General features: G+C 45.5%; 1 protein-coding gene across 1 annotated transcript; it reads right to left on the bottom strand.

Annotated features, from left to right (window-relative positions):
• Positions 1–813: 813 nt before the first annotated feature.
• On the bottom strand, positions 814–9,742 carry LOC104410170 (complement C1q tumor necrosis factor-related protein 1-like). Its single transcript, XM_010020266.1, has 3 exons — positions 9,438–9,742; positions 1,930–2,170; positions 814–1,361 (listed from the first exon to the last, which is right to left on the bottom strand). The coding sequence occupies exons 2-3, from the start codon at positions 2,153–2,155 to the stop codon at positions 814–816; spliced, it is 774 nt and encodes a 257-aa protein (XP_010018568.1). The 5' UTR covers positions 2,156–2,170; positions 9,438–9,742.
• Between the last annotated feature and the right edge of the window lie 1,308 nt (positions 9,743–11,050).

Genomic DNA, 11,050 nt, shown 5'->3' with positions numbered 1-11,050 from the left:
CCCAGAAATGAGGCTGCTATAAGATGGGAATTTTCAGACATGAGCACAGCCTCAAATTCCAACTTGGCAATGAGCACTCTGAAATTGGATTCCAAGGCAGGGCCCAGAGTTTTCCTTAAAATGGGAAACACCCACATTCCCAGCCATGTCGGATGTTCTTTGCGCATTAGTAGCAGTACAGAAGTCTAGCAGTGTCCTTCTGAAAAAGCTTTGCCAGATTAATATGCTGTTATTTGCCTAATTCCAGCATTATGCTCTCAGAGTATTACATGAAAAGGAACAAAAACGTCGGGAAAATGCACTGTGCAAAATATTAACGCTGGTGAGTTCTTGCCTACCTGAGTGGAGCAGACCTGGTGTAGGTGCTTATCAGCAATACTGCACACTGCAAGGATACTCAAGTATTGTTGTAGGAGTAACAACATTCCTTAACTAGCACCCAGATAACTGCTGTCTGGAGATGATCCTTAGATATACCTAAAATGTCTTCTCTAAAGCAGAGCAAAGTTACAGTTTTGCTACCAACTTGGTAAACTCCTTAAGGATGTTACTGGGGATGTATATAAGGCTGCAGAACTGGAACCTTCTGCATGTGTCTTCTCCGGGGTACAGAGGGTACTCTCAGTACTTGTGTAACTTGCATCACCTTGAAATGGTCACCTCCATCCATGCAGGTGTCCCTGGAGTGGATGGACAACCCTGTCAGCAGGTCAGGAGACCTGTGATCCTTCCAAGTGGAACTAGACATATGCGTTTCTAAGAGGGAAGACACTAATGTATCTGCCAAAGCTTAAGCCTAAAGCTGATGAATGGCTACTCTACAGCTGGCTTGATTAAATGGCCATTGAAGATGATGTAAACATCAGACTCCTCACTGTAGATGGCATTTTCTCTCTCCCGCTTGAACATCCTGACCCAGACCTCATCTCCTTCTTGCAGGTCCAGCATCAGGCTCTGGCTCTGCATGATGCTCCGATCGCTGGGCTGGGCATAGAGGATGGCCACCTCTTTCTCATTCTTCATCAAGTGCAGGTAGGTCTCCTTGAAGTTCCAGGTGTGGACATTGAGGCTGAAGTAGTAGATTCCTGCCACGTAGCAGAAGAACTTCCCCGAGAACATGTTGAAGTGCTTGTAGAGGTTCACAAACTCGGTGTCAAAAGTGACTTGCTGGAAATAGTCTGAGCTGTGAAGGGGTTTTCTCCTGCCCACCGAGAATGCAGCATAGAGCTGCTTGCAGGAATGGCCTTGTGGGCCGGGCTGGCCTTTCTGTCCCTTCCTTCCATTAAAGCCACGCAGCCCTCTTTCTCCTTCCTTCCCAACTGCTCCAGGGTACCCTTTTTCTCCCATTTCTCCCTTCTCACCTGTAAGCATAAAGGAAAACCTTGTCAAACAGAAGCATGTGAATTCCAAGCTGCAGATACACACATCCTGCTGGAGATAAACAAGCCCTTAGTGTAAGGTTTAGAGCATTAAAAGTTACTGATTTTTTCCTGAGGTCTGATTTGGGCCTGGGAGAGGTGTTTGGGTTTGTCTGTTCTGTGTATTCCCACTCACAGGATTCCTGGCACGTCTCCTGTTTCGTATACTTGATTTTTGTTTGCCTCCCTTACTAAGACACAAAAGGTGCAGAGAGAAAAGTGAATGAGCATCTTTCCTAGTTCCTTACTCTACTGTTTAGTAATACTGTGGAACTCTTTGTATCTGGTTTTTAGTGAGCTAGGCTTCAGTGATTCCAGGGGTTTTTTTTATGGATAAGAGCCTTTTGCCAACTCTTCCACTTGCACACATTTACAATCTATGCCATGCTATCCTTTGACCTTATTTTGGGTAAAGTGTATGAGTTTCTTGGTGTAGGGAGAAGCACAGCTTGCAAAATGAGGGTGAGCAAGTAAGATAGAGGATGTTATCAGAGTACTCAGCTCTACCCACCTTTGAGGATGGTGATGTCTATAGTGGGCTGGACTTTGGGTACTGAATAGGCAGGGTCACTGCTCATCCTTGTGTATCGGGAGGAGATGATGGAGATGGGCTGCTCTGAAGGCCCACAGCATCTCACACACGACAGGCGCCGCGGTTCCCCTCTCGGCAGACCCTTTTCCAGCACAGCACCGATGTTGACAGTGGACACCAAGAGCAGGAGAAGCACAGGGCTCATCTTCAGCAGAGCCAGCTGGACCCAGCAAAGGAACAGACATTATTAACACAGTGATTCAAATCAGAGCTGCTGATGGGCCATCTGTTAACGCTACCACAGGGTGCAATTCTTCTGGTTAATCATTAGCTTATCTTGTAGTGGCACCAGGAGACTCCAGGTAGGAAGGGAGCCCCACTGCATAGTGTTTACAAGCAATGGGGAAGGTAATCCCTGCCTCTCATAACCTGCAGTTGAAATATCTGATGAGGGACACCAGGTGAACAACAGAGAAAAGCCGAACCACAACATGCTGACACCAGAAGCTAATGTTGAGACGCTTGGAGGTGTCATAGCAAGCTCTGCTCAAGGCACGCTCGCTGCCTGGCTGCTGTTGGAACAGCCCTTGCAAAAGGGTCTTTGTTTATCACATCACCATCCTGAAAAACTCAATCAGATGCAGAAAATGGATCTTTATTTAAATATATAGATCCTAAATGTGTTTGGTTTGGAGGTTCTTTAAGGGAAATGAAATTAAAAAGAATCAAAAGCACTTCTCTGCAGTCTCTCACAGTCTCTTGCTGATAACCTCTTTCCAAGGTGACTTCACCAAGCTTTTCATGGCTTTGTCCATACCCATGCGGTCCTCCCATCAGAATTTGTGTGCTCTTTCCATTCTTACCTTCCAATGTGCAGAATGGAAACTGAAATAGCTGCAACAGACTGAATTCTTACTTGCTCTGCATAGACGCTGGGTTTTGAGATAATTTCATCTGCTATTGGTAAGACCCAAAGGCCCTGAATGCTGGGTGAAATGAACAGAAAAGAAATGCTTCAGTTGGTACAAAGAGGATGAGTTTTCTCTAGCTCCCCATCACCCTCCTTCCTAGGGAGGGATTGAAGCAGGAGATTAGCAACTGCCTCCTCAGACCATGTCTCGTTAGTGTCATTCTACTGATTGCAGCAGTGTTTCACAGAAGACACATTTTGGAGCAATGGTTTTTTTGGGCCTTATCCGAAGTCCAATTAGTCAGATGGACTCTTGTTGACCTCAGGCTGGGAAAAGCTTTTACAGCTCCTCTTCTACCAGCTTAAATTCCTGGAATAGGTGGGGATGGTAATAGCTAGATATGGCTTTCGCTCAATGAGTGCACGGGTCCCACCTGCAGAGGGTGGCAGGGCATCCTGCCTTGGAGCTCTGCATAGGCTTTCCTGGGCACAGAATGGACTTGTATGAAAAAACAAGTGTCAGCACAGGCAAGGTACTTGGACTGTAGCAGCATTCTTACGAGATGCTTCCTTCTAGTTCTTACCTGCCCCATAAGACCTGTTATTCACACCTTTTATTACTTGGTGTAATCCAGCTCCCTGGAAACCTGATGAATACTCATTAGCAACATAACTACTTCCCTTCTGACAGCAGCGAAAGTTCTTTCATCAAATCTGTCATAACTTGAAATGATCTTTCTATTCATAATTGTACCTCATTCTAGGTGTAAGTCTGAGGAGGGATCAATACTCCCTTTATACCAGTGCTCAGGGCCTGAATTTCATTAAGTCCTTTTTAATTTTCATTCCCTTCTTTAAGCCATCTTTTGTGCTGCCAAACAGGAACAGAAATACAATGTAAGTCTAAATGGACAGCAGGGCATAAATAACCAGCCTGTATGTGACCAGAACAGAAAGTTTGCACTGCAGAGAGCATTTGGGGTCTGCATAATGCTTCTGGAGACTTCTCTGCAGTGATTTAAATTTGTGCATATACATAATGGTCTAAAGAAAACCCCATATTCACTCAGCTCCAGGCAATCAGGGACAATATATCCTCTTTGGGACTAAAAGCTATTTAATCCTCAGGAGCGTGGGTAGTCAATAACCTGGGGATAAAGTACAGGGCAATTGATTATGTTATCAGAACATTAAAACTAGGGGATGTAATTGATCATAATACCTTCATGAAAGGAGAAAGAGCATTCGTTAAGAGGGATATTCATAATAGGCAGAAGGGAAAAGGATTCATAAATACCAAGAAATTACACTTTTATAGGCCATTATTCTCCCTTTGATGAATGACTTCCCTATTTTTAGAAGTGACTTAAAGGGAAGTAAAGGGAAGAGGGGGGAAGTCTGGGTGAAATCCAAGTACCCATTGAAGAAATTGTGGCCACTTGAATGATTCATGAAAAGCAATTACTCAAGTTATTGGCTAGGAATTGCATTTGTGGGGGAAAAGGCAAATGATGCAATAATCCAATCAGTTCACCCTCACACCACATTTTCCTTCAAAAGTTAGGGAAGGTAGTTCACTAATGTGTCAGAAATGTGGATTTGGTTACAATATCTGTGGTTAGGTAAGACCTTAATGATATATGTGAATAAACAGTTTCAGATTTGCAGTCTGCTCATAACAGACAAGAAAGGACAGGAGAAGTAGTAAAATCAGAGGTGAGGAGAAAGGAGTCCAAGAGGACTGCAAGAAAAGAATGAATTCAGCAGTATGGGATTGTTTGAACCAGGGCATCAGGTGAAGGAAAACCTCAAACCAGAGAAATCAAACGTTCCAGAGCAAAGGAAAAAATCTGTTAAGGATTTCCTTGTAACGGGATCATGTCAATGCGGAGAAAAGAATGATTTGAGCCAAATTTCAGAGGACAAGCAAATATAATTCTTGTGGTGGTGAAGTTAAATCTGATGCCTTAAAATAGAAGCTACAAAAAGGATGAAGCTCAGAATTTAAGATTTGTGAGGTAAAGCAAGAGGTTGGGTTTTAGCCATTTGGGTTTTTTCCCTTAGAGATAATTATTGTGACCTTAGTTTGTCAAATGTGGAGATGGTGGATTTGACTTCAGCTGTACAGGTTTATCTTTAGAAGATGGCAAACAAACCCAGGCTTTGCTGTGCTGTGGCCACGACTTGTCAGGGCACAGCCTGGGATACTGCCTCTCCTGCACATTGTTCAGATCCCCGCACCAGAGGGACATTCATCCTCCTTCCAACCATGATCCAACATGTTGGTGCCTGAAATGATGCATTAGTACTGCCCCATGGCCACAAAACTGAGTATATTCCTCTTGGCCATCCTTCATGACACCTCTTTAGAGCTGGACAGGAGCATCCTGAACGCAACCGGAGGTACAAATCATTGTCTTTGTCTTCCATAGAAGGAACCTGCAAATCACAACCTGCTTCAATTCAGGAATCTTGTTTTTCCTATTGGATAGGAAAACCTGGAGCTGATGACAGCTATGCAGACATCCTAATGGCTGGAGGGAAAACTGGTCTCCTGTCTCTGGAAACTTTGCAGTCTATGTGTGTTTCACCCAAGGACAAGAAGATGGTCTCAATCATTCCTCTCTCAAAACAGCTTTTTCAGTTCAGCTTCTTTGGCTCTGCTTTAGCTTGGGTTCATTTTGAAACAGCTGATTGACAATTGTTGAGCTTGAAATGCTTCTATTGAGAAGCTTGGGGTAGCATGTAGGAAAATGTGAATTGTTTTGATGCTTCTGACACTTGTAGGATGGTTGTGAAGCAGAAAGCTCACCATGAGGCTGAGCATGCTGACTGGTTGCAATCCGTAATGTCAAGGTACATAACTCTTCCCATAACACTTCCAAGCCTCCTCACTCCAAAGCCATGCAGGGCCCAGCCTCTGCAAGTGGAATCAGGAGGAGACCCAACAACCAATCATGGATTTAATGTGATGCTAAGGAAGAAATTCTGCATGTGCTAAAGGGGCAGATTGGTCTTTTGGGCACTATTTCGGCAAACAAAATGAGGATTTATGAATGATGACATGAGATGTGTGACCCTGATGAAAACGCAGTTAAGGTCAGTGTGTTTAGGTGATGAGTACGGCTGGTGGGTGTGTTCATTATAATATGGGAATACATGTTATTGTTGGAGAGCTGTTTAAGCATAGTGAAAGGTTGCTTTGACTGAAACCATCATTTAGCTAAAGCTTAAAAGAGACTGCTCTTTCTGTCCCTCTTTTTTCCCCTCTTAAAATATTACCAAAAGGGATTGTTTGTTCAGGTATTTGTGTGGCCCAAAACAAGAAGAAAAGGCAAGTGAAAATACCAGTCTCCTTGCATTAAATGCAAACACTCCTGTTGTTCAGACTCTTTGGAAAGGGCATGTCTGTCTTTAAGAGTAGTATGAACCTCTTGTTGGCTGCTCTCTCGGGGTGCTGGTGAGGATGCAGTGCCCAAGCCAGGGACACTGTTGTGGACCATGCTCAATCCAAGGCACAACAGGTAATTGAAGACCACGGTTTTGCTCTGTGCTGACCTTGAAGTACCCTGACCTAAATATAATCCATTAAGCTTTTTATCTACATGGTTTTTTTACCTGCTATGAATAACCTGCATCCAAAGTGCTGGTTTTCCAGTGATGCTTAACATTCCTGGTGTCTGCCAGCTAAAAAAGCCAAATTCCTCCCATGCAGGGCCTTATAGATGCCACAGCCCTTTGCTGGAGAAGGGCAGAAACCAGCAGTTCTGGTTCAGGAGTTAAATGATGTGATTCTTTCTTCTTGTGTGCATCCTCTTATTAAAATGTATTTTCTTGACACTGTTACAGCTGGAGAGAGCACCTTGATTGATTTTATTTGGGTCGTGATTGAGTTTAATCTTATAGCTCAAGGTAGACAGTTTATGTATGAGGTGCATTTGCTCATGTAAAGCTTTTTAATCATTCTGTGTACCTGCAGAATTTTAACACTTTGATATAAAGTAATTTATCTTGGCAATAGAAATGATAAGAAATCCCCATAATATCTGCAAAAACAGTTAACTTGCTCTGCACACAAGGGAAAATAAAGCAAGAAGACAAAGCTGGTCTGGAAGCCAGACCAAAAGGTTTCTCTATGGTGAGCAATATGGTGTTTAGAACCTGAACCTTTATCTTGGTCAGACCTTGTCTGATCCATACCACTGCAAGCAGCCCCCCTGGGACGTGTAGGTCACATCCAAGGTACGCATCTACCTTAATCTGAAAACCCAGCCTGTGTTTTCACTGGCTACAGTGGAACTATGTCCTGACCTTGCAGGGATGCTCCAAAAGCAAACCCCACTAATAACTGTGCTGAGCTCTCACGCTGCGATATTGAGAGTTCACGAGGCAGAAATTGCTCTTGGATCCCTGAGCTGCACTTTAAATTTCTGCTAACACTTTCCTTCCTGTTATTCCCAGGGCTTCACTGAGAAAAGCAACCTATGACTACCCTTGCTTTAAATGCGCAGTGCACAGGGCAACTCCAGCCACTGGCCATTCTAATTAGTGATACATCTTGGACCGAAAGCCCAGCAGGACAGTTAAGACTAAAACCTTTTTTGCACCTCAGAGATGGAAAACACATGGATGTGTCAGCCTCAGACCTCGGCATTGTTCCGGAGGTGGAGAATATTCTGGTTCTGCTTTTTTACCTTTTGTCTTCTTTCAAGCCTCATCCTCCCCACTGCTCCAATGCTCCTTGATCACCAGCAGCAGGAAATGAAGCGTCATTAGAGCCAGGTTTGTCTGGACACTGGACTTCCTCTTGGAAGGGATTTGTTCGGGATTTCTTCTATTTTCTTCTCCCAGGAGGATCTAAAATTTCTTCATGAGCACGTAGAAAATCCCAAAACACTGAAGGAGTTTGTATATTTTCCAAGGTAAAGCTGTGACAGCTCAGGGGTTCCTCTGCTTGCGGGGCAGCTCCTCTCTGACACGATGCCACAGTGATGCTGAGCACCAAGAGCAGCCATGAAGTGATGTGAGGGTTTGCAGACAAGAATATTTTGATGCCAAAAAGCAATGTGGTTTAAAAATTTCCACTGTCTGTAGTGGTTTGCAGATGACCAATGTTAACGCCCTTTTGTCCATGATGTTTATACAAGGCACTGGGGTGATGAAGAGGGAATGGGAGTGCTGCTAGAGCCAGCCAGGTTGGTTTGAGCCATGCCATTGTGAGCAGGGCAGGAATGGAGGCAAAGCCAGGATCTGGCCAGGGGGAGTTTGCTGTATCCGTGCTCATAGTGGCTTGGGGGAGCATTTGGCCGTTGAGTTTGTAGCTCTATTTCTAATGATGTGGTTTGGGTTTTATTTTCTGGTACTTTTTTAGCACATGGCTATTTCCAGTGTGGGTGAATTGCCCTAATTCCTCTGTTCCAGGAGGAACTGTCCCTGAGCAGCAGCAGCAGCTCATGTAGTTACCACATGCTCTCTCCAGCTGAGATCTCACTTACCAGGTATGGGAAGAGACAGGCATCCCAAGCAAACATCCCTTCCTATTACCCACACATGCTTAGACCTGGGGGATTATGGATTTAACACAGTCCCCTGCAGCCTCTGTGGGAGGAGAGGCTGTGCCTGTATGGAACCAGTCTCATGCACTGTGTACCTGCATCTTTGCATGGTACCGCCTTTCCTGGCCCTTTACAGGGGCTGTTATCACACTGAGAGCAAGGATGCTTGCTGCTTCTTAGGCAAACAACTCTTCTCTCTCCTTCTCCTTATCCCTGCCTGCTGTTCTGATGCCAGGAACATGACTGCAATGTGCTGGAAACAGCCCTGCTCTGGGCTGGGCGGCTCCTTGAAAGCAATCCCTTCTTTGTGGCAAGCCCAGACTGTGATTCAGCCCAGCACAACACAAGTTACAGTAAGTCATTCCCAGGGCAGATTGTGATAGAGCAAATCACCCTGATGAAGCGGACGGCTCCCAGCCCTCCTCACCCTTCCCAGAGGAAAAGCAGCTTTCCTCTGCATCTTGCTACTGCTGACCCAGTCCCTCTGGGAACTTGGATTTCTATGTGCTGAAATAAGGCAGCAGAGATGCCCCTGCAGCGGGTCCTGTCCCAGCTGCCTGGGTGGCAGCAGCAGGATCATCCTATGCCGACATCACTGCAAACCCCTCGAGCAGCTCATTGCAGTTCCTTGGTGAGGCTGGTGCCCTCAAAGCTTCCCTGTCCATGGAGGATGCCAGGAAGCGGCACTTTCCTGCCCTGGGCTCCTGCAGCAGATCAGGCACCATCCCCATCCTGCTGCGCAGCCACAGCTACAAGCAAAATGAGCTGAGGATAAAGCACCACTCTGGAGTGCTACGGGTGGTTAATGAAACAAGGAATGTCAGTAGGAACAGATTAAAGCCAGCTCAGCAATAACCTGGGCTTTCACTTTGCCTGCTGTAGTGAAGCAGAAAAAGCAAGATGAAGCAGAGCACCTCTTTCTATGACTCACCCGAGCAACCTGCTTCTGCAGGTGGGAACACTTTGTTCCCTATGGCAATAGTATTTTCTCCCCCCAACTTATTCAGACTCATTTAACTTACCTTGTGGCTCAGAACCCCCCTGTCTCTTACTTTCCTTGCTGTTGCTTAGCAAGATGCATAATATGAAAGCTGCTGTTCATTCAAGTTCTTGACTTCACAGTGGTGGCTGCAGCTTCCTAGCTGGAGTCCAAATGAAACACTGAAAGTCAGTCCTGCTCCTTATGACGCCCAGCAGCTGGGTTGTTTGTCAAAGCAGGGCTTTTTCTTGTTTCTTTGCTTGCATCAACTCGTGCTGGGCTCCTGTGCTTTTGTCCTGCTATAGTTTCCCCAGGACTCCCAGCCAGTCTGTCACGTTGCACAGTGCCTCTCACAAGGATGGAAACGAAGACCAACAAATCTGTGAATAAAGAAATATGTATCAAGAAAACCACAGCCCCAAAACCACATCCAGTGTTCCAGCCAAGAGGGAAAGCGCTGGGATCACATGGAAATAATTTTGCTTTGGGTGATTTCAGCATCTTTTTAGGTGGGAGAAAAGAGAAACAACAACATCAAACCCACAGTAAAACCTCTGGTTTTCTGCATGAGACCTAAAGGTGGCAAAAGGCTCCTGAAGGGGCGCAGCAATGGAAACTGCCCCTGCAGTGGTGCTGGGGGAAGAGGGAGGTGAAGATGGCACAACTGCCTGGCTCAGGGGACAGCAGCACTGCAGCAGTGCTGGATGATTTCAGTGGCCACACTTTCTGAGCTGAAATTGGACACTTGGTCTTTTCCACCCTTGGAAAAAACACATTGGTGGCTTTATCTAAAACCAGGTTTGGGGTTTTTTTTTTCTGCTGTTGTTGGTTTTAGTGGGGGTTTTATTCCTTTTTTCTGTTTTGCAACAGCCTCCCACTAACTGTAAAAGGGGATGTTAGAGGAGATGGATACCATATATAGTGTGAGCTGCAGCATCATTCCTGCATTAAGACTGAAAGCGGAAAGAAATGCTTTGATTTTCCTAAGAACATCAGGAGGGGAAAGGTGTGATTTGCCCTTTCACTGTGCCCTTCCCCATTTCAGGTCACAACTCAGTGCTTTAAATATTCCCCCCCTGCAGTCCTTGTATGCTGCCCTGCCCTGACCCCAGCACTTCCACACCCCACCAGTCCATGGGGACACTGTGGTGCTGGCTGGGTCAGGCTTTTGGAAGCAGTCTCTGCCTTACTTAAGGAGGGATGAGATGTGAGAGCACTTTAAGGACCTCTCTGCGTTTTCAGAACCACTTCGAATCCTCCCCTTCCTTCTTGACCCAGCCAGGCAGACAACAACTCAGTCAAGGTCCTCCCCATCTCTGCTTCAGCTCCTCAATGGTCCATGCTGCTTTACCCACTGCCCAGGAGCCATCTGCTCCCCATAGCTTAGAGCCCTGGATCAGAGGCAGGAAGATGACTGTCATGATGGAACAGGGGGTTTGTGCATATGAAATCAGGAACACAACAACCTGTAAAGCCATAGGTGACCTGGATTGTATCAGGGAGAACTCAAATGGTTTGCAGGTGACTTATGTTGGGAACGGCTTTATATTGGTGGTGTTAAACAAAATGAGCAGGTGATTAAACAAGCTGCAGTATAATTTTTTTGTATTTGAATTCAAGAATCTACATCCAGAGAGATGAGAGGGAATCGGGGCT

The sequence above is a fragment of the Nestor notabilis genome, unplaced genomic scaffold (assembly GCF_000696875.1).
Source record: "Nestor notabilis isolate BGI_N333 unplaced genomic scaffold, ASM69687v1 scaffold118, whole genome shotgun sequence".
Taxonomy (NCBI): Eukaryota; Metazoa; Chordata; class Aves; order Psittaciformes; family Psittacidae; genus Nestor; species Nestor notabilis.
The sequence above is the reverse complement of the archived record's forward strand: the minus strand, read 5'-3'. Positions and strand labels throughout refer to the sequence as shown.

Bases quoted from the DNA above. Each gene is read 5' to 3' on its own strand.
- LOC104410170 (XM_010020266.1), bottom strand. From the start codon at position 2,155: ATGAGCCCTGTGCTTCTCCTGCTCTTGGTGTCCACTGTCAACATCGGT. The intron at 1,362-1,929 runs GTGGGTAGAGCT...TTATGCTTACAG, and splicing joins AGACATCACCATCCTCAAAG to GTGAGAAGGGAGAAATGGGA.